Source organism: Dicentrarchus labrax, unplaced genomic scaffold (assembly GCF_905237075.1).
Source record: "Dicentrarchus labrax unplaced genomic scaffold, dlabrax2021, whole genome shotgun sequence".
NCBI lineage: Eukaryota > Metazoa > Chordata > Actinopteri > Moronidae > Dicentrarchus > Dicentrarchus labrax.
Window position 1 is genome coordinate 12140532 of NW_026136713.1, and position 23327 is coordinate 12163858.

Sequence of the window (23327 nt, forward strand, 5' to 3'; positions counted from 1 at the left end):
GGTGAACTTTTAGGTGATGATGAATTTGGTTTAAAATGATGCTGAAATTTTATTTGGTTTGTTGTTGTTTGTTACTATCATTCATTTTACGGCTTTTTGTGTAATTATTTGCATGAGTAGCCTTCACTTTCCAATGATGGAGTATCTCAGATCAAATAGATGTTTGTAAACATCTTTTGGTTTCCATGGCTTAAATGGGAGGCCAACGAAAAGTTAGGAATTGGAAAGAAGGGAGAGACTCAGCATGTACACCTCCGGGAGGCAACATGAACTCTTTTTTTATGACTTCAAGATGGCCGAGGACTTCAGAGGGAGAAGAAACAAGTGTAACACTGTGCATATAGAGATTACGGAGTGTGATTTAAGAGGCTGCCACTCATCAACCAGCATAGTAGACAGCATGGGATGGATATGGTATGCAATTCTTCATCCATTGTTAGGGTTACATAAAGTCACATAAATGTTTTGTTTCTCCTCCTTTTGTGCAACAGTCTCATCCTGCATCGAAAAACAATCAGCCGAATGGAAAATGACGCCAGGCTATTGTGTAGCACAAACCACATACAGCACTGTTTTACAACCTTTGTGAGATAAAATTGCTTCAAGTTGGTTGTGATCAGCGAAACAGAGTGAACGAAAGAAGTCAACAGCTTTGTTTACTGTCAGGGTTGCGTTATGAAATCCATCAGCTTTGTTGTATTGTTTGGCGTTGGCTCGTATTCAAGCCTTATGGTGGAATTCTGAGAGTTCCCAGTTTTTCCACCATTGTGGTAAACAGAGTAAACAGCTAGATATACACACTGTGTCTATGTGACTGTCCGAAAATGGCACATGTAATTGGCTATAATCAGAATTTTTATATTAACAATGGGTCACATGACTTCTTTTAGGTGAAAGTGTACATTGACTGTGACAAGCCCGCTGAAAATTATCCTGCAGTTCCCATCAGCTCTGTAGCTCTTTCCAACCTGCAACTTTATTGTTTAGATTTACTCTTACAACGCTCCTCAGCAGTGTTTGCGGCCACAACAGTTGTCCATTTTCAGCACAAAAAGACCACTGTATGTTACCTTTCCAACACCACAACCACCAGACAGGAAAAGTGAGCAACTGGTGAACATAGTGGAGTATTTGGTACCTAAAGAGCCAGATATTTCCCTCAGGAGTCTGTGAGAGAAGGAGAGTAAAAGGAGAGTAAATATCAGAACCCATTTATCAGGTGGACACACTTTAAATGAATGCTGATATTGTTATGTATCTGCTGGATGCGCAAATACAGTTTGCTAACAAGTTCACCGCCAACTTAAAAAGTGATGATGTGCCAGTGTTGTGTTAACAGCTTGTTTCCACTGACCCCAAGTGGCCAGTTCCTGTAGGTGCACGACAGTTAAATTCTAATTCATGAAGTTTATCTGGGCAATTTGATGTATCACTCACTCAATTTATGTCTTTCTCCAGGGCCCACCTGGACCACCTGGACCCCCAGGCTATCCAGGGGAAAAGGTAAATGACTCTGTTGTCTAACTAATGTACTTTTGCTAGTAATTAGGTTTTATGAAAATCCAAGTAGATTTTGTGTTAGTTAAAGCCAGTCATATTCATCAGTCTTTCCTCTCTTCTTCCAGGGTGAGCTTGGTTTACCTGGACCAGCAGGAGTTGATGGTGAGAAGGTAAGATTGCAAAGAGGCAGAAATTACATTGATTAACTTTGTTTACACATTTTTAAGATATATTTGGTGGTTTGAGAGCTTATATTTTTTCCACTTCTTATTATGCTGAACATGACATCTCTGCGTCGATTCTTGGCCTCCAGGGACCTAAAGGTGAAATTGGTGAGACAGGACGACCTGGCGAGAGAGGAGAGAAGGGAGAGATGGGTCTCTCTGGGCCTACTGTGAGTAGTGGCAATAAACAAGTTTCTCTGATATACAAACACTGGAAAGTACATAAACAGCTGGAAGTTCATCTTGCTCTTTGTGGCTCAGGGTATGGACGGACACAAAGGAGAGAAAGGCGACTGCAGAATGGACGACAACCTGGTTCGTGTAACACACACACAGTTTATTACCACTCATATATGTGTATAGATCAGTGCAGACACATAAGGGTCAATAATTTAAAGGACAAGTAGCTTTGCATATTATATTATAATATATGTCATCGGTTTTCATTGATTTCCGTATGGTGGGAATGTTTTCAGATCGAAACATGCTTGAGTTGTGCGATCAATCATAAGAAACATCAAGGCTACGTTAGTTATCCCAAACTCTTCAACATGCTTTGTAAAAACAGGAGTGATATAAAATATATATGACTTGTGGTTGAGGAGCTAAAATATGCAAATCACTGGTGGTCCTTTAATCAGTTAATCTTCTCTGGGTATGACGTAAGTTAAGTATATCAATAATGATTTTTCTGCTCCTGCTTGACTCATTTCACTGGTGCTCAGGTTCAGATGATTTCCCAGCCAGGCCCACCTGGCCCACCCGGCCCACCAGGGGTTCCTGGTTCCCCTGGATCCATGGTGAGCACTTATATCTCTATCTAAATCCAGGTATAACGTAATCAAGTCATGTAAGTTGTTTACACCTAACTGTCACACTCACAGTACACAATGTTTTTCAGGGGCTGCATGGAATGCCTGGCCCTAAGGTAAGACTGCCAGACCATGGGTCTAGTATGTGATGGAGGCTATGATGTGTTGTTTGGTGCTCAGTGTTTCTGTTTTCTGATGCAGGGTGAGCCTGGATATGGGATGAGGGGAGAGAAGGGGGACGCTGGTCCTCCTGGACTCCAAGTAAGTGACACTGATCCATTGTTATCATAATCAGACATGATGTACCTGGACACGGCACAGTGATGATAATGTACTTTAACTGCAGGGATTAGTCGGCCCCCAGGGATTACCTGGGTCTGCAGGGTTAGTGGGTCTTCCAGGTGCAAAGGGAGAAAAAGTAAGCACCCTCCTTAAACTACTACTTGTTTTTGATTATGTGGGTCTTGAATAAAACATGCATTATAATTTGTATGTGTGAATCTGTGTTTGCAGGGCAGACCAGGAGAGCCTGGACTGGATGTAAGTGTCTGACTGAGAATTTAGATCCTGAAAATTACAATAACATATGTTTTAATATTATTGAACTTTAACCTGTATCCACTGATAAGCTACCTTCTGACCCATTTGTGTTTCTCTGTCCAGGGTTTCCCAGGACTGATGGGAGAGAAAGGTGACCGAGGGGAAAGAGGAGATAAGGTTAGTATAGATTATGGGAAAAGGTTTAATTATCTTCAACAAAATACAACCAGTTCAATATTTTTCCAACATTTGTTTATGCATAATAATAATAATAGCCTATATCATCAACACAAAGCTCCTATCTTTACCTTTCCAGACATGTATTGGTTTGTAATGACACAAACAGTTTTGTCTTGATGCACTAATGTTGTGTGATAAGTTTCTTTATTTGTGTGTGTGTGTGTGTGTGTGTGTGTGTGTGTGTGTGTGTGTGTGTGTGTGTGTGTGTGTGTGTGTGTGTGTGTGTGCTGTCCTCCTTATCCCCAGGGTGACAGGGGAACAGTTGGGAAGAGAGGTCTAAAGGGCCAGAAGGGAGAACAGGGTCCTCCAGGCCTGGACCAGCCGTGTCCTGTGGTATGTCTCTCTCACACTCACACTCACAAACACATTTGAACTGATTTACCTACTAACCCCTTCCTCCCACATACTATATTTCCCTACTTTCTTCTCTCAGCACTGTTTCTGTCAATCTGTGTTTTCTGAGTTTCTTCCTTTAAAGCTGTGAATGTGTCACTGGCTCTTGCTGACAGGGTTGTGATGAGACTAAAGGTCTGTCTGAGGGGGCAGGGCTTTCTTCCCCTCCATCTATTTCTCCTTCCGGCCCTGAGGCCCCCTGTCCTGTGGTACAGTATCTTTGCCTCCTTCTTCCTCTTCTTGCATGTTATGCAGCTACTGTTGCTATTTTCTATTCAAACACTTTTTTTTTTTTGCCTTTTTCATCTCTCAAACTCTGTTATTAATGTGCTCTTAAATCACCAAACCATGCTCCATATTTGGGTTTTCTGTAGGGTTTCTGTAAAGAGAGACATTCACAGATAATAAACAAATTGAAGAATATATATCTTGTATCATGTTTTTATGTTTTTTTACAGTTTAGTTTTTGTAAGGATATGCTAAGCTAAGTTAACTGGCTGCTGTCAGTAATCTTATATTTAGATATGAAAGTGGTATCAATCTTCTTATCAAATCTCTGCCACAAAGAAAATAAGAGTATTTCCCAAAATGTTGCCCTTTAAAAACTACAGATTACAGGGGAAAAAAACATCAGAATTTATCAACAGCATAATTGTTTTGCACCTTTTTTGTTATTTTTGTTTGCTTGAAATTGTATTTTTTATAGCTCAGCCTTTGCTTTATTTTATAACATCAGTTTGCGGATAAGGAGTGCACACCTTAGACCCTGTATCTGTTATATTTAAATCAGCAGGATGCAGAACAGTAAGGTGTCTTCAAGCATGCATTACTTGACATTTTCTGGCTTGTTAACTTTCCACTGCTGTTCTCTCTCTCTCTCTCTCTCTCTCTCTCTCTCTCTCTCTCTCTCTCTCTCTCTCTCTCTCTCTCTCTCTCTCTGCAGGGACATGATGGGATGCCCATACCCGGCTGCTGGCACAAGGTGGGTGTCTGTTTTTTTTTTTTTTTTTAAGCATATTGTTAACTAATGGAATAATTAGCATTTGATTGTGAGGCAGCAGCAGGCACAGTCTGGGAGCTGTAAAAAGCTAATGCTAATTGTAATCAAAGCATACACTGAGATTATTACTCATGGATTGTCAGCATTAAAATGATTGCTTGACTCTGATTTGACACAGGGGCATTTTGTAAGTATATTACAGTGTGTGAGCTTGCAATTGTAAAGCATGAGTATTTGAGGTCATTTTAGGGGCTTGTGTTCTGATTTTAATTTGATATGCTACTAATAATCCCTATTATTCTTGTTTTGCAGTGATGACTAACCAGCAGCATGGAATCTGTATATATTGACATGGTATATATTGGAATTGAATACTTCACCAACAACCCACTCCCTTTTTTCCCCTTTTTTTCATAAAACGTTTTATATAATATATTGAGATTTTTTTTTTTTTTAACGAGGACATTTTTGAATCTACAGTATTATGAAAACTTTTTTTAAACTCTAGAGATCCAGTGTTGAGTGAATGCAGCCATGGTTTTAAAGAGAAGAAACTGAACTGGCAGTGGGACTCTTACTTTTAAAGACAGTCCAGATGACAGTCTAGCTGCCTAACTAACAAAGTCTGACTTGCTGCCTGATTGTAATCATGAACGCTGTACGGATATGACGGTGTGTGCACTCACCCAGTCTCACTCTCGTGGATGGATGGATGCATGGATGGCTGGACAGATCTCCTGGCTGTGGCAGATGGAGGAATGTGGGTCAGTACTCTCTTCTCTCTCTGTTTTCTAAAAAAGGAGCAAATGGCGAGACAGAAGCTCAAACGCAAGCGTCTCTCTCAGCCCTGAAGGGGGTGCGGGGCCCGGTGGAGAAAGGACACGTAGACAGGCAGAGAGCACAAAGGGGCAGACTGGCCTTTATGAAGCAGAGCGTGCCATGTAATGCCTCAGTGTCACACTGAACACTCAGATCCTCCGTTATGGAAACTCCCCAGGAGGTGGGGAGGGGCGACAGACAACACTGCATCTTCACATTCACCTGAGAAGAAAAGACACATCTGTTGGTTGGTGATGTTGGGCAATAGCTTGATAACCAGTAAAAAAGTTATTTGAGGAGTCACTGACGTCACTGGCACATAAGGAAGGATTTACTGCACAGATACGTTGAACATGTTGTGACGATCTCTTCTATGGCTCTTTTATAAAAAAGGTTTTCACTAATTAAATGCATGATCATAACGAGGCACAGTAGCATCCCGACAGCTTGTACGACTTGTGGTCCCTCATTGAAACCTCAAACGATTCATTTTCATTTGCAATAAGCAGTCTTTGATAGTCTTTCCATTTGAACAAGCCATTCAGAAAAGTCAGTAAGTCTACCTTTTTTATGGCTTACACTTGTGGCCGTGGTAACTTGTGTGTTTTTTTGTTTTATTTTGTTATATTCTTACCTGTTTTTTGTCCAGTTACATTTTGCATTCCTGTGCATTGCCATGTTTGTGGAATATATCGATAGTGAAACTTAAAGGCCAGATTTGAAGGAACCATTTTCAGTATTCATGATACAGTGTTTCAGTTGTCTTGACAAATGATTGCCAATCAAAATATTTCCTTAATAATTTTCAGTGTCTGATCATTATTTTTTAATCTCTGATCAATACATCAATAATGTTGACAGTTTCTCTGGACAACAGTGTAAGTTCTTGCTGCTGACTTAAATGTGTGTTTGTTTGATATTTTTGAATCAATATTTGTCATTTCGACTGAAGGACTAACAGACTAAAGTATGAAATTTGAATCAAATGTATAGACAACCGTTCTTTTTTGAGGGTCATTATTAATTTTCATTCAGCAATATGCCTTAGCACAGTGGTTCTCAATTATTTTGTGTGTATGTTTTCTTTCAAATATCACAAAAAGTTTGCATCTTTGCTGTCAGATGACTTTTATTGGTGTGTTTTGGTCTTCATGATACATTTTTCTCAGATGGAATCATTTCTTGGTGCTTAAATACTTTTATATACCGTTTTTAAAGCTCTACTCTGCATATTCATGTGCAGAACCACACACATCCACAGATACACGTGCATCATTGTTTAAAGAAATGTTGAACATAGGAAAAAAACAAATTTTCAAATATTTGGTTGTATGTATACAGGACAGAGATTTCTCATTATTTGGTTCTGTTTACATAGACAAAAATACAAACACATGAAAGGAAAAACGTGTTCAAGTTTCTTAGTGGATTTCTGTTTATGCTACATTGATGTTAGTTGCACTTTTTGATACTATATGAAAAATATTCAGCAGTTATCTTTTTTTTTTTTAAAGCAGAATGCATATTCAGGTTAACATGGCTGACTTTTACAACATTGTCATTGTTAGTCTGAATATGAACAATCAGAATGTTTAATTATTAATTAGTAGTAGTTAAAATCAACATACAGGCTGCTAAACTTTTCTAATTCCAATTCTTGCCCACAGCCACAAACCTTTGCAAATTTCAAACAGGGTCAGTATTAGTGTTGTTAGAAGTTTTTTTTTTGCTAAGTTTGATTTTTCACATGATCTTCAAATCAATCGGAGGAACACAAATAGATATGTGATGTGTGGAAGTGGGATTTTCTGTTCCAATTAGGTAATTTGTTCAAAGGGTAATGTAGTAGAAGGATTACAGTGTTGATTCAGTTACTGCTGAATCTAGAAAACACACAGAGTTCATTGGTAATACTTCCTTTTTGTAATTAAACATATCCAGTAGCTGACCTGCAAACTGGCTCATATTAAGTTGCAGCAGATATGATGTAGGCCACATATCCCTGCAGTGGTAGTTCCTGTTTAGGTCTGGAATAGACGATTTGTAACATAACCTCTAATCAGCTTTATTTCTTTTTGCAAAGATCATTTATTAAAGCTGAATTACTGACTCACACAAAACTATTTCTGTATCAGTGGGATAAATATGATGTAAAGTCCCAAAAACATGTTTTAACTTTAGAAGGGTGTGGTGAGAAAGATCAGTGCATCATATATAAAACCCATACAAAACAGACATCTGTATATGAGTTGCATACCATTAAGCTAAAATAGAATAGCTGACATACAAACTTTTTTTTTTACAATCATAAAATATGTTGGGTGGGGATTTATATTGAAAGCAGAGTGGTTTAACTGTAAACCACACATTTCTTAGCATTATTTCACTGGAAACTGATGGTTTTCTGTCACTTAACATTATTATATGTGTTTATTTCTTTTGCAGATTCTATCAGTTTCAGTTTAAAGGCTTAATGGAGTCAATATATGGCACAATGTCTAAATACAGTTTGGTGTTTTAGCAAGTCATATATCACAGTATTAGCTTGACTTTGTGAGAATGTTTGTTTTTTTTTGGTTGTGTATTTGGTTGTAAAAGAATTAAGCTATTTTTGTAATTACTTGTCTAAAAATGTATAACATTAAATCTGGTCAACTAAACATGTAGACTGAAGTAAACTCTCCAGTTGTATGGGTTTTTTGTCCATTAAATCATATTCATATAAAAAATATTCAGTTTCATTCATTTAACATTGATGTAACATCAAAGAACCAAATGTATGATGATGTTATATATCTAATATATTGTCATATTAAAGCTGCAATAAAGTGCTTTGACATGTCAGCATCTGCACTTTACACCACATAAGTTTTATGTCCAAACCAGCAATATATTCCTTTTCTATAGAATGCACTTTACAGCCTGATTATTACCTAATTATCAATTATAAATATACAACCACCTTCCTCTATGTGTATCTTTGCTATAATTAACCATAAAAGAGGCAAATTGAGACAATTGAACAAAAATTAAAATTACCTTCTCTGTACAACCATTATAACCATCACAGTGAGTTTGTTGTAATCACCTGTCTGAAAGGCATTCTGTGAGCCTTGAGCACTGCAAAGTCCTCCACAATCTACTCTAGGTTCAGCTTCTCTTGTTCATTCTCAAAACGTAATAAACCAGTTCACTCAGCCTCTCTGTCCCACTGTACTCCTCAAGGTTTTCAAACACTTTGAGCTGAATGGAGCTCTGCAGTCAAATCTGTGACAGAGATTATCGTCACAAGACCCCACATACCTCACTGGAGGTAAAAGTTAATCTGTGAGCACAGAAGTCACTGCTGGAGGATCCACAATGAGCCAACAACCAGACAGCGTGCACCTGTTGGTCACTCATCAACATCAGTGGCAGACTCAGGCTGTCTGAGGGGAGGAGGCTGGGGCACCAGCACACAGAAAGCCAAGATGCATTTATGGTGAAACAGTTCCAAACCCTAGTTAAGATTACAAATGCTTCATTATGGAACTCAGATTAAAACTATAAGTACTATACCAAAAGCGCAGGGAGCTATTAACTATTTAAAGGTCCAGTATGTTTTCATTAGTGTATAATCACTTAAATATAGGAACCGTAGATGTTTTTATCTACAGACACAGTAGGTTGCCTTTATCAGTCCGCCATGTTGAACCACCATGTTTCTACAGTAGCCCAGAACAGACAAATGAAACATTGGCTTTAGAGACAGACGTTTCTCCTACACACAGCCCGTTCTCATTCCCAGATAGTCAAAACAGACACGAGCAGTGTTCAGTTAGTTGCAATCTTAAGCTTCACAGCCAGATGGCACTAAATCCTACGCACTGGTCCTTTAACCATTTAGTGGCACGTAGTGCGAGGAGCTTCCTAAACCCAGCAGCACAGAGAAGCAGCTGGTTGTCCTCTATGCAGGTTGGGCTGCTCCTCATCCTCTTGGTTGGTGGGTAAAGAGGGTGATGACAGGGGTCAGGGTGGACAGTGGTTATGATTGTACTCACTGGGTCTTTGTGGGATGATTGGTTGGTTGGTTGACGTCTGCTTTCAGCTGCTCCAAGAACAAAAACACAGAGGAGTCCTGCCCTATGAAACCGAAAAACAAGTCACAGATCATTCTGGACACAACTTTACAAAGTTTACTTACGTAGCCGACTGAAAGAAAGGTGACCAGCGCTCTCCAGCAGGTCCTGTATTCATCCAGCCTTCTCATCTGGTCCCGAGTAAACACATATTCTCTGCAGTCGTTGAAATCCTGTATGTAGAGTCTCAGTCTTCCACATCACTGCTTCATGTGGGGCGGTTGATGCAGTGTGTATACTCCTGAAAGCTGGGAACACAACATGAAAGTACAACAAAGTGAGTAAGATAAATAAGTTACATAAGTAACAATCTGAGTAAAAATTACTACTATAACTACAACTGTACTACACATATCACTTAGCCACTAACACACAAGATTTAGATACTGAATATTAGAGAGTTGGACCATCTGACTATAAGGAGGACAGATATGTGTGTGTTACAACCAACAAAGTCTGCTCTTAATTTCAAATTTTATCAAACGAACAGAGAGATTTTCACAAATTATTCTCATATGTCCACCAATGTTAGAGCTGAATGAGCTCATTGTTTCTACGATTAAAAAACAGGTGACACACATTTGGTTGCAGTTTGCCCATGTGGAAGTGAACGGGGGAACAAAGACATACAACATTAACATCCGCTTTAATTGTTTACAGCAACTCTGAATTTCTTGTTTTTCATTTTAAATAGTTATTTTTAAATGAACAAATGACCTTGTGGATTTGTGGCTTCATGTTTGTGACTATTAAATCGGTGCCACATTTGTTATGGTCACTGACCATAATGGGATTGTTATACAGCTATACAGCATGAATCGTAAGTAGAAAAATGTGAGAAAGCGGATCACTTCACATCATTTGTAAGTTTTAAATATATATTTTTTACTCATGGGATTTTTGATTTTTTTTCTAGTGTAAGTGCAGATTGCTCCAAAAAGCTAAAATATAATATAACCAGCAGTACTAAATGTTTAAATACAGGCCTGACATTTAATAACAATTTTAAGCAGCTCTTAAATACTTTACTACACTGTTGATGGAGACAGGGAAACATTGAGAGCAGCTTGGTCGCAGCACAAATTGAGACATAGCTTGGCTCAATGAATTTGCTGGTGTATAAAAGCAAGAAACCATAACAAAGAAAGGTCATTCTTGAACTAATTTATGCAAAAAAAGTTAAAAGGGGATTCCAGTTTTTATATTTACATAAAATAATGTGACATGTACCCATAATTATGACAGCAGTTTTGAGACTCAAACAATTATGCAGGAGCAGCCAAACTCTGATGTGACAGAACATGAATAACAAACATGTTCATATAGTTTCAGACTCTGGAAGACAAGAGTCAAAACATGAGTCAAACCTCAAACTGAAACTGTAACAGAACTCGCTGCCACCATGAGCTCCCTCACACGCACAGATACAACAGTGCGCTCACAGACAGCGTCCCTTATTTCACACACACTTTAACATAAATTATCAAACTCCTTCTAGCCTGGCTTGTCTAACTCTGTTAAGTCCCACCGTTCAACTCAACAATAAATATATCCAGGAAACAACCACTGATGAGCCAGCATGCCTGTCTGTCTGTCCTTGGTGTGTGTTCGTGTGTGTGTGTGAGCCACATTACTGCGTTTGAATAATTAGTCAAAGAGTGTCAGCTGTGTCAGTCAACTCACCTGGCACTGCTCTCACAAACCATCTCAACACCTGTCTCCCTCCTTCAGCTGAACGTCAACCAAACCCTCCTCCACAGAAACTATTCTGATATAATATGTTCAGTGTTTTCAAACTGTACTTCTTTATGCTTAGGAGAATATTTATTTGCTATTTTGTGGTTACAACAATATTACACAGCTCTCATAAAATCAATCAAACGTATGACATAGTGTTTTCCAATTATTTTGTAATACAATATCTGAATACTGGCCATTATATATATATTATATTATATTATATATGTACCACTCACATTAGGCTATATATATAATGTATGTATTGGATTTGTTTCCCTCTTGAGGACTATTTTATATCAAACATGTTATTAAATATGTTAATATAATAAAAAAAAGGCATAATAATCCATCATATGATTATCAAACATACTGTTCTCACATCAATGTTGACTGAATAAAGTTTAATAATAGTATTATACGGTAAAAGTATGAAGTCCACATTTCCCAGAATCCTCTGCGGCCCGCTCACCCCTTCTTAGTTTTTGCATCCGGGTCTGAACTTCCTTTTCCTCTGTGCCCAGATGCGATGAGGACCTAGATTTTTCAGGACCTCTGAAAAATCCGACTCCATCCTTGTGAAAGGCGCCACCGAACCTCGCCAAAATGACCGAGCAGATGACCGTGAGGGGGACCCTGAAGGGCCACAGTGGATGGGTCACCCAGATCGCCACTACGCCCCAATATCCCGACATGATTCTGTCGGCGTCCCGAGGTGAGGCTCCGTCCGCCGGCTGCGCCAACATGGCTAACGTAGCATTACTCAGCTCAGTTGGCGTCGCTGCTGTAAGGTGAAGACAACCGACGGTGGTGGTGTGAGCGGCGCATTAAATGTGTTCAAAGAGCCCACGAAGGCGTGTTGTGTATTTATTGTATGCGTTAGTTTCTCTTCGGACACAACCTGCTCACACTACAGAGGAAGACGCCGGTTAGCCTAGCCAGCTAACGCTGTCTGGCGTCACCTGTAGCTCAGTGTGAGATACCCACACTGCAGCTGTGACACGTGTAATAACACACACATGGGGAGGTATAAGTGTTACTACATGCTCAAACGTGTGGACAAATCGCTCCTAACTTAAATGGAGAGTCTGCTGAGTGTACATTAAATGTGTGTGACAGCTTTCCTTCTTGAAATGCTCAAACAGTGATGTCCAAATGTGGCTGCTCTTTCCTTGAATGACGCTCAAAGTTAAATAAAACTCTGTATTTTGTGTTTTTCAGACAAGTCTATCATCATGTGGAAGCTGACCCGTGATGAGACCAACTATGGCATCCCGCAGCGCTCCCTGAAGGGTCACTCTCACTTTGTAAGTGATGTTGTGATCTCCTCCGATGGACAGTTCGCCCTGTCAGGTGCCTGGGACGGGACCCTCCGCCTGTGGGACCTCACCACGTAAGTGCAGGGAGTCCTGAGCTGTTTCCTCTACATGTTTACTGTAGATGGTTCATTTGTGTCCATATGACACAGGTTAAAGTTTAGCAGTAAGGTATTTTCGTGGCTACGAGGTTGCATGTAATCAGATCTGCAACTGTTTCAGGAAAGATCCCCTTCTTGTAAGTAACCATGTGAAAAGTAGGTTTGTAGTTTAACTCTTGGACTAGAACTGATGCAGCTTTTGCCACAGGAATCACAAATGACAGCGTATGAGCCATCTTAGCATCAATGATATTGTGACTCATTAGCCAAGCTACACCAGGTCCATGTTGAGAATTGCTCCATACAATCAGTGGGTTAAATCTGATACAAACCCAGCCTTAAGTTGTGTGGCCAGTTGACTTTGCAGCAGCTTGATGGAGCTCACATAGACGATTGACATGAGTCAGATTAATATCTCTATCTAAAGCAGGTGAAGCACAAATACAAACTTTTTCTTCTTCATAAAGAACCATTTATCAATTGTAAAACTTTCCTTGTAATACTTGCTTACCCATAAGAATTTGTATATGGGACAGTCTGTTACATTTTACTATCTTACAGATCTTACTTTCAGCTTTTAGAAGAAGTCCAGTGACTTAAAAATAAATATTCGTTGTCACCCTGTTCTTTCATCCATTCTTTTCCTGGCATGTGCATCCACAGCGTTGTACTTACTGAACCGCAAAGTTTGTAATTAAAAGAATCATACAGTGGCATATTTGAGAATGGTGTTAGTTCACACTGATTTTGATTGTTTTTGACCCAAAAAGAACCAGCGCTACCCATTCATACACTCGTGTTAACTTTTGTAGTGTAAACACAAAAAAGGTTGTCAAAAAATTCACAACTTTTTCAGATATGCAACAGTTTTGAACATCTGAAATGTTTGTTTCCCCAGTGGTGCCACCACCCGGCAATTTGTTGGGCACACTAAGGATGTTTTGAGCGTGGCCTTTTCTGCTGATAACCGCCAGATTGTGTCTGGCTCCCGGGACAAGACCATCAAGCTTTGGAACACTCTTGGAGTCTGCAAGTACACCATCCAGGTGAGTAGCAGTCTCTTTCTGTCAGTGAAACTGGATTTTAGTGGATTTAATTGTTGGGTAATGGCCTTGCATGACTGTAAATTGAGGTTACAACTTGGCAATCCATACTAGTTAAAAAACAAGCTTGTAATTTCTTAAAATACAGTTCACATTGTCAAAAGGAAACATGCAGATCACCCAGTTGTCAGTGGAAACTACCTTTTTTATTTAATTTATCATTCAACAAATGATGCATTTACTGTAGTTGGTTGAACCTGTCTTTTAATTTAGGTTTCCTTTTGCTCATAAGCAGCCAATCAAAACACTTCAATGTAGACACAATGTTACAAACAAATAGATCACCAATTTTGGGTTACCAGAGAATCTTACACTGAGAATATGTATGTACTTTTTCAATTTGCAGGATGAGGGCCATTCTGAGTGGGTGTCCTGCGTTCGCTTCTCCCCTAACAGCAGCAACCCCATCATTGTCTCCTGCGGCTGGGACAAGATGGTCAAGGTATGTTTGTGGCAGACTCCCTTGTTATTAGCTGTTAGGTTTAAAGGTCCAGTGTGTAACATTTTGGAGGATCTGTTGGCAGAAATTGAATATAATATTCATATTTATGTTTTCATTGTGTATAATTACCTGAATATAGGAATTTAGGCCATTTTTATGTACAGACACAGCAGGGTGCTTTCTGTGGGGTCATGTTTCTAGAGTAGCCCAGAACAAAAAACAAACACTGGCTGTAAATGGAGCCTTTTTAACATTGTTTTTCCTGCCACCGTAGTTTCTCCTACACACTCATTCCCAGATTGTCAAATACAGTTCATTGCTATCTCCTACTTCACTGCTAGATGCCACTAAAGCCTACACACTGGTCTTTTAAAACTCCTTTTGATTTCTCTGACAATAATATCATGAATGAAATGGTTTTCCTGTCCAATGATTTAAAAAATCTGGCATGTATTACCTGACTTCACTGATTATTTTTTGTTGAGGGCTCAGCCCATATGGCTTAATAATAATAATGATCATTCTACTACCTTAGGTGTAAAACAGTCTTCTCTCCTTTTGCTTCTAGGTGTGGAACCTGGCCAACTGCAAACTGAAGACCAACCACATTGGCCACACTGGCTTCCTGAACACAGTGACTGTCTCTCCTGATGGCTCCCTGTGTGCATCTGGTGGAAGGGTATGAAATAAATTGTATTCTCTTTGTAGATTGCTACAGAATGTTTTTTTTTTTTTGGTCTTTCCTCATCCATTTTGAGCTCAATTGAAGCACCAGTTTAAGTCTAACTTGCAGGTTTCAGCAGTGATGGAAAACTTAACATGCATCTGTTTAACTGTGATGATAAAGAGGCTGTTTCTGAGTGTTACCTGCACTTAAAAAGGGTCATTGTGTGAAGATGTGTTAAAATCCACAAACTCCCTAGTTGTAAGTGGTTAATTATGTTATATTTATAAATGTGGGTATTCAAGCATATATTTTTCTCTTTGCATCCAGGACGGCCAGGCCATGCTGTGGGATCTGAATGAGGGCAAGCATCTCTACACCCTGGACAGTGGTGACACCATCAATGCTCTCTGCTTCAGCCCCAACCGTTACTGGCTGTGTGCTGCCACTGGCCCCAGCATCAAGATCTGGGTAAGAGACTTCATCCCAAACATCTTTTATAATCAGTATATGGTGCATTAAACCTACAATGCAAAGGGCGGTGATGAAACTTCCAATGCCAACTGTATTCTTTGATGATAAAGAGGCTGTTTCTGAGCTTTAACCTCGACTACTTTGGTCAGTGTGTAAATAAATTTAGATGAATTAATGTCTGTCATTGATCCTTCTGCTACTTCTGAGCTGTTACTGATTGCGCTGCCTCTGGTGTTTTCTTCTTATGCAGGACCTGGAGGGCAAGATCATTGTGGATGAGCTGAGACAGGAAGTGATCAGCACAAACAGCAAAGCTGAACCCCCACAGTGTACTTCCCTGGCATGGTCTGCTGATGGACAGGTACAACAAACTCTACTCTGCAGGGCCTTTCAGTATATGACTAGTTGGTGGTTTTAGTGATTAATCCCCGGTGATTATACCCATTCACTTTTAATTCTGATATCTAATGGTGACAGTCCTGCAAATATGAGGGGAACTAGAAACACTATTTTTAATATTATTGGCCCAACTCTAGGATTATACCTGGACAGAATTAAGAGTAACCTGTGTTTATCTATCCCCCTTTCTTTACAGACCCTGTTTGCTGGCTACACTGACAACCTGATCAGAGTGTGGCAGGTCACCATTGGAACCCGATAAGAGCTTTTCGTTGAAGCAACTTTGAATAAAAAGACTGTTTAAAGAAAACGTGTGTGCCGTCTTGGTTTCAACAGTGTCTTATCAATGATAAGATGTTTATTACGCTAAACATGTTTTTCCTCTTGAATGTCACACAAATTGGTTAACATCAGGGGGCAACAACCATTCATTCCTAACCTCAAGGAAGCAATAATCTCCAATATAAATTATATATTAAAGTTTTATGGGTTTATTAAAAACAAAACAAACTGGATCGAGTGTTAATGTCTGTTTGAATTTAGTCGTCAATTTGTTGGGCACACTAAGGATGTTTTGAGCGTGGCCTTTTCTGCTGATAACCGCCAGATTGTGTCTGGCTCCTGGGACAAGACCATCAAGCTTTGGAACACTCTTGGAGTCTGCAAGTACACCATCCAGGTGAGTAGCAGTCTTTCTGTCAGTGAAACTGGATTTTAGTGGATTTAATTGTTGGGTAATGGCCTTGCATGACTGTAAATTGAAGTAACACTTTCCATACTAGTTAAAAAACAAGCTTGTAATTTCTTAAAATACAGTTCACATTGTCAAAAGGAAACCTGCCGATCACCCAGTTGTCAGTGGAAACTACCTTTTTATTTAATTTATCATTCAACAAATGATGCATTTACTTTAGTTGGTTTGATCCTGTATTTAATTTAGGTTTCCTGTTGCTCATAGGCAGCCAATCAAAACACTTTTAAATGTAGACACAATGTCACAAATAGATCACCAATGTTGGGTTACCAGAGAATCTTACACTGAGAATATGTATGTACTTTTTCAATTTGCAGGATGAGGGCCATTCTGAGTGGGTGTCCTGCGTTCGCTTCTCCCCTAACAGCAGCAACCCCATCATTGTCTCCTGCGGCTGGGACAAGATGGTCAAGGTATGTTTGTGGCAGACTCCCTTGTTGTTAGCTGTTAGATTTAAAGGTCCAGTGTGTAACATTTTGGAGGATCTATTGGCAGAAATTGAATATAATATTCATATTTATATTTTAATTAGTGTATAATTACCTGAATACAGGAATTGTTATGTTACAATTTCTAAGAGAGCCCTTTTTATGTACAGACAGTGCAGATTGTGGGCTCCAGATAGGGCCTTTCATGCTTTGTACTGCCACCGTAGTTTCTCATACACTTTCTCATTCCCAGATTGTCAAATACAGTTCATTGCAATCTCCTACTTCACTGCTAGATGCCACTAAAGCCTACACACTGGTCTTTTAAAACTCCTTTTCATTTTTCTGATGATAATATCATGAATGAAATGGTTTTCCTGTCTAATGTTTTTAAAATCTGGCATGTATTACCTGACTTCACTGATGATTGATTTATTTTTTTGTTGAGGGCTCAGCCCATGTGGCTTAATAATAATGATCATTCTACTACCTTAGGTGTAAAACAGTCTTCTCTCCTTTTGCTTCTAGGTGTGGAACCTGGCCAACTGCAAACTGAAGACCAACCACATTGGCCACACTGGCTTCCTGAACACAGTGACTGTCTCTCCTGATGGCTCCCTGTGTGCATCTGGTGGAAGGGTATGAAATAAATTGTATTCTCTTTGTAGATTGCTACAGAATGTTTTTTTTTTTTTTTTTTTTTTTTTTGGCCTTTCCTCATCCATTCTGAGCTCAATTGAAGCACCAGTTTAAGTCTAACTTGCAGGTTTCAGCATTGATGGAAAACTTAACATGCATCTGTTTAACTGTGATGATAAAGAGGCTGTTTCTGAGTGTTACCTGCACTTAAAAAGGGTCATTGTGTGAAGATGTGTTAAAATCCACAAACTCCCTAGTTGTAAGTGGTTAATTATCATGTTATATATTTATAAATGTGGGTATTCAAGCATATATTTTTCTCTTTGCATCCAGGACAGCCAGGCCATGCTGTGGGATCTGAATGAGGGCAAGCACCTCTACACCCTGGACAGTGGTGACACCATCAATGCTCTCTGCTTCAGCCCCAACCGTTACTGGCTGTGTGCTGCCACTGGCCCCAGCATCAAGATCTGGGTAAGAGACTTCATCCCAAACATCTTTTATAATCAGTATATGGTGCATTAAACCTACAATGCAAAGGGCGGTGATGAAACTTCCAATGCCAACTGTATTCTTTGATGATAAAGAGGCTGTTTCTGAGCTTTAACCCTCGACTACTTTGGTCAGTGTGTAAATAAATTTAGATGAATTAATGTCTGTCATTGATCCTTCTGCTACTTCTGAGCTGTTACTGATTGCGCTGCCTCTGGTGTTTTCTTCTTATGCAGGACCTGGAGGGCAAGATCATTGTGGATGAGCTGAGACAGGAAGTGATCAGCACAAACAGCAAAGCTGAACCCCCACAGTGTACTTCCCTGGCATGGTCTGCTGATGGACAGGTACAACAAACTCTGCTCTGCAGGGCCTTTCAGTATATGACTAGTTGGTGGTTTTAGTGATTAATCCCCGGTGATTATACCCATTCACTTTTAATTCTGATATCTAATGGTGACAGTCCTGCAAATATGAGGGGAACTAGAAACACTATTTTTAATATTATTGGCCCAACTCTAGGATTATACCTGGACAGAATTAAGAGTAACCTGTGTTTATCTATCCCCCTTTCTTTACAGACCCTGTTTGCTGGCTACACTGACAACCTGATCAGAGTGTGGCAGGTCACCATTGGAACCCGATAAGAGCTTTTCGTTGAAGCAACTTTGAATAAAAAGACTGTTTAAAGAAAACGTGTGTGCCGTCTTGGTTTCAACAGTGTCTTATCAATGATAAGATGTTTATTACGCTAAACATGTTTTTCTCTTGAATGTCACACAAATTGGTTAACATCAGGGGGAAACAACCATTCATTCCTAACCTCAAGGAAGCAATAATCCTCAAAATATAAATGATATATAAAAGTTTTAAGGGTTTATTAAAAACAGTTTTGTTAAAACAAGGTTCTTGGTCTCTTCATGTGTTAGCATGTTAATCTGTATTAAAAAACTAGACTGAGTGTTAATGTCTGTTTGAATTTAGACTGTAAATTAATATTGATTTGGGTACAGATCTCACCAGTGTTTTCGTACAGGTTGACCTGCTTCGCTCGCCGTAGACTCCGTGAACGTGGTATCCTAGCAACCCAACCACAGACATTTAAGAACGTGTGTCGTTGGTTACTAACCGCTCTTTTTACAGCAGTTTAAACGATCAACGAGCTACACAAAATGTTTAATGAAACCTCACTCTTACTAACGCTGAACATTTAGTTGACAGAAAGTATCGTAAGTAGCATACCGGGGAAGATGGATCAAACTTCATACCCTCGTATTTATGTGGAGAGAACACTGGCCATTATTAAACCGGATGCCATCCACAGAGCTGAAGAGATTGAGGACATCATCCTGAAATCGGGCTTCACTATCCTGCAGGTTGGTTAAAATACCGGGGAAGCTACAGGATGTGATCGTGTCAGGAAGGGGTTGACTTCTGAGGCAATAGTACAACTTTAATTATCAGATGCTCCTTCTTAAACAAGTTAGGTGTTTAGAGCCTGGCTAATATTTGACAGACGAGTGACAAAGCAAAATCCTCAATAAATGAGTGGAGGAAGATGCAGTAGCTTCCACACAGGTCCACTGCCTGGTACAGTAAAGCAATTAACATCCAGTCATGCTCTTTGACATGTATACATGTTATCTTGTCAGAGGGACATTATAGTAGGGTATTGTATTAAACCCCTCATTATAAAGATGAATGCATGTGTGCCAAACCCCAAACGTACTGGTCTACTCTTACTAGATGAGTCATACACCAAGAGAGCGGTACAGACCTGAATGATTGACCCCTAGAGTTAGGATATATGATTCTGCTTGCATGGTGTGGGTCATAGAGGTATTGGACCTTTATCCTATGATGAAACATTGCTATCCTGACTGGAGTGGTCTCTTCCAGGATGAAAATGCCCCCATCCATAAAAAAGAAATGTGTAATGAGGATGAAAATGATGGTGAATCATATGCTGTGGCCTTCTCAGTCTACAGATCTCAGCCCAGTTAAACACCTATGTGCGATTTTGGACCAACGTCTTAGACAGCGCTCTCTATTATTAAAACACCAAATGAGGGAATACCTCTTGTTCATCTCTCCAGTAGAGTTGTAGAATCAATTCCAAGGCCCTTTGCTGTTGTTCTAGTGGCATGTGGTAGCATGACACCTTATTAAGACACTTTGTGTTGGGTTTTCCTTTAATTTGTCCCCCGTCTGGTTGATATGTAACAAACTGTTCCAACTCCGGAGCGGGCCACCTACAGAAGTTCTCGGATGACTCCTCCATTGTTGGCTGTATCACATATGATAGGGAGGAGGAGTACAGAGACCTGATCCAGAACTTCACTAGATGGTGCGACAGAAAGGTAAACCAAAAAGCTGGTGGGGGACTTCCAGAGCAGCAAGAGGCCCCCCTCCCCAATTGCTATTAGGGGAGAGAAGGTAGAGATGGTGGACACCTACAAGTTCCTGGGGGTGACACTCAACAACAAACTGGACTGGACGGACCACACTAAGGCCCTCTACAGGAAAGGACAGAGCAGGCTGTTCTTTCTGAGGAGGCTCAGGTCCTTCAACGTGTGCACTCGGCTACTACGGATGTTCTACTAGTCTGTAGACTACAGACTGTAGTGGTCAGTGTCATCTTCTCTGCTGTGGTGTGCTGGGGAGGAGGCATTGGGACTAGGGGTGCCAACAAGCTGAGCAAGCTGGTGAGGAAGGCCAGCTCGGTGGTGGGAATGGAGACAGTGTGGAGGCTGTGACTCGGAAGAGGGAGAGAGGGAAGCTGAAAGCCATCATGGACAACCCCTCTCATCCTCTCTACACTGAGCTCAGGCAGCACAGGAGCAGTTTCAGCCACAGACTGACCCAGCCCCGAGCCTCAAAGTGGTTTGGGGGCTCGTTTGTACCATCTTCCATCCGACTCCACAACGTCACAGCACCCAGTACCTCCAACCCCCTAGGGCTGACTAAGACTGGTTTAAACTTACACATGTACAGTTTACTTTTTTAGTCAAGCTGCTTAAAATATTTTGCACACCATTGTACTGCACATTGCATATAGTGTATATATTTTTCATTTATAGTTTTATATTTTCTATTATATTTTGTAAGATTCTTATTTGTGATACTATTGTATGTACACTGTACGCTTTTTTTTATTGCACTATATTCCCCAATGCTGCTGTGTGTAATTTGAATTCCTCTTACATGGGATTAATAAAGGTTTATTTTATCTTAAACTGCAGTACAGAAATGCAGATTATATTTTTGAAGCAATAAAGAAACTGTCCACCAGAGAGCGCTGACAATGGACCTGCTCAGCACATATCATGGGCACACTCCTAATAACTAAGTTTAAGGGACATCAGACTTTGTCAAACCCTTAATTATGAAGATACACTTTGTCCTTAAAAATCCAGCATCAGTTCACATTTCACTCAAAGTGTTCAATTCTTCATTCCCGTGGCAGAAGCGGAAGCTGCAACTAAGTCCGGAGCAATGCAGTGACTTCTACGCAGACCAGTATGGAAAGCTCTTCTTTCCCAGCTTGACTGCCTTCATGAGCTCTGGCCCCATCATTGCTGTGACTCTGGCCCGTGAAAACGCTATTGCCCACTGGAAGTCCATCATAGGGCCTGTCAACAGCATCAAGGCCAGAGAAACTCATCCAGACTGGTAAGTCTGGTCATTTATAAAGTGTTGATTCAGACTGTTGCTTTGTTGTGATGTGTTCTTTAATATAAAATGTATTATAATGTTGGGCATTTGGACTAAATCACTGCCTAGCAGGGCTGATGGTATGTTAATGTCTTAAATTGCCTGCTTAGAAACAAAGACTGGCAAAATTAAAACAGACTTTCAATATATTTAGAAAATAGTTATTATCATATTAATGGGTGAGCACATTCACATCAGGCTGTCACAAAACTTGAATATTTCTGTGTTATCTTTTGGTCAGACTGATTCAGACAGGAAGTGCTGTGTGATGGACACATTATATCAAACTAAAAATAATGCTCAGTCGAACAACAGTCAGCTCTTTGGTTATATTATTATGCCCTTATAATATTCTCAGTGGTCTTGGTATGGTATTTATTCCACTTGTAATGTAAGACGTTGTATTTGCACATACATACTGCATATTTGATTGTGATTCTGGGCCCCAGTGTCTGACTATTATGACATACAGTACATAGTTCACCATGCCCTGTGAGTGTGGGTCATCCCATGAGCTATTGTATTGATTTATATATATTATATTAATGTGATACATTCTTTCTCCAGCCTCAGAGCAAAATATGGCACTTCTGATCTGAAAAACGCACTCCACGGCAGCGAGTCATTTCATGCAGCTGAAAGGGAAATCAAATTCATGTTTCCAAACTGTACGTAATAACCATAACACATACTCACACATACTGTTGTTTGTATAGAACTGTATCATCGAACACTTACGATTATGTACCCTACATGCTTTCTCTCTGTAGCTGTAATCGAGCCTTTTCCCTCGAGAGAAGCAACTGAAGAATACCTGAGCAGGTATGTTAACCCAACTCTGCTTCGTGGACTCACTGAGCTCTGCAAACACAAGCCACACAACCCCTGTGTAAGTATGTTCAATATTTGAATAAACGTAGGTTGATATTGTATTTTATTATCCTGTATTCTGTAGCTGTTGAATATTACTGTAACCATGTTTGTTTGCTGGTGTTGAACTTTGGTTCCTGAAACATCTCCCTCCATTCACCTGCACTATTGTTTTCATTAGATTTGGCTTGCCGACTGGCTGATCAAAAACAATCCAAAGATGCCAATAATATGCGATGGAGCCATTGTGGAAGAAGCGGAATGAGAATATAATTTTACGTTATTTTTTGAACAAATGTATCTCTTTAGTACTATTATGAAATAAAATGTCTTTTCAGCAGTTTGCCTCCTGGTAATGTTGGCTTATTTATAAACCATTTGCTCCTTATTTAACACTTCTTTAAAGGGTGATCCATAGCCTAAACTGAAATTCAGCTGGTCCTAATTGTTCAATAAGTTCTCAGCCTGTCCCACCTAACATAACATCTTGAATAACTCAGCCAGCGTGTTAAAAGGTTTGCATTTGGTTTACAACGGCACTGAATAAA

At 39.8% G+C, this 23327-nt stretch overlaps 3 protein-coding genes and 2 long non-coding RNA genes across 10 annotated transcripts in view; 3 read left to right on the forward strand and 2 right to left on the reverse strand.

The window, feature by feature from the left end:
• LOC127374862 (collagen alpha-1(XXIII) chain) overlaps window positions 1–8257 on the forward strand; it is a 118519-nt gene extending 110262 nt beyond the window's left edge. Inside the window, exons 19-32 of the mRNA XM_051420510.1 lie at window positions 1459–1503; window positions 1626–1670; window positions 1814–1894; window positions 1986–2039; window positions 2450–2524; window positions 2626–2652; window positions 2738–2797; window positions 2883–2954; window positions 3050–3076; window positions 3200–3253; window positions 3563–3649; window positions 3826–3918; window positions 4653–4691; window positions 5510–8257. Coding sequence (XP_051276470.1) covers window positions 1459–1503; window positions 1626–1670; window positions 1814–1894; window positions 1986–2039; window positions 2450–2524; window positions 2626–2652; window positions 2738–2797; window positions 2883–2954; window positions 3050–3076; window positions 3200–3253; window positions 3563–3649; window positions 3826–3918; window positions 4653–4691; window positions 5510–5560 — 810 coding nt within the window. The 3' untranslated portion in view covers window positions 5561–8257. The remainder of the gene's footprint in view (window positions 1–1458; window positions 1504–1625; window positions 1671–1813; window positions 1895–1985; window positions 2040–2449; window positions 2525–2625; window positions 2653–2737; window positions 2798–2882; window positions 2955–3049; window positions 3077–3199; window positions 3254–3562; window positions 3650–3825; window positions 3919–4652; window positions 4692–5509) is intronic.
• Window positions 8258–11881: 3624 nt separating this feature from the next.
• rack1 (receptor for activated C kinase 1) lies at window positions 11882–18890 on the forward strand. Of its 6 annotated transcripts, none has more exons than XM_051421003.1 (8): window positions 11882–12098; window positions 12605–12776; window positions 13699–13846; window positions 14250–14345; window positions 14914–15024; window positions 15340–15480; window positions 15734–15844; window positions 18777–18890. In XM_051421003.1, the coding sequence occupies exons 1-8, from the start codon at window positions 11990–11992 to the stop codon at window positions 18840–18842; spliced, it is 954 nt and encodes a 317-aa protein (XP_051276963.1). In that variant the 5' UTR covers window positions 11882–11989; the 3' UTR covers window positions 18843–18890. The 6 variants fall into 6 exon arrangements, with proteins under 6 accessions (XP_051276963.1, XP_051276962.1, XP_051276965.1 ...); XM_051421002.1 differs by lacking the exon at window positions 15734–15844 and adding an exon at window positions 18432–18542; XM_051421005.1 differs by lacking the exons at window positions 15340–15480; window positions 15734–15844 and adding exons at window positions 18037–18177; window positions 18432–18542.
• LOC127375158 (uncharacterized) lies at window positions 13740–16935 on the reverse strand. The gene is made up of 2 exons (XR_007887316.1): window positions 16752–16935; window positions 13740–14044 (listed from the first exon to the last, which is right to left on the reverse strand). It is a non-coding gene; the product is annotated as an uncharacterized LOC127375158 (long non-coding RNA).
• Window positions 14277–14986, reverse strand: LOC127375159 (uncharacterized). The gene is made up of 2 exons (XR_007887317.1): window positions 14876–14986; window positions 14277–14417 (listed from the first exon to the last, which is right to left on the reverse strand). It is a non-coding gene; the product is annotated as an uncharacterized LOC127375159 (long non-coding RNA).
• Window positions 18891–19272: 382 nt separating the features above from the next.
• Window positions 19273–23119, forward strand: nme5 (NME/NM23 family member 5). Its single transcript, XM_051421006.1, has 5 exons — window positions 19273–19571; window positions 21662–21867; window positions 22477–22577; window positions 22680–22798; window positions 22961–23119. Exons 1-5 carry the CDS (start codon window positions 19446–19448, stop codon window positions 23042–23044), a joined length of 636 nt encoding a protein of 211 aa, XP_051276966.1. The 5' UTR covers window positions 19273–19445; the 3' UTR covers window positions 23045–23119.
• Window positions 23120–23327: the final 208 nt, after the last annotated feature.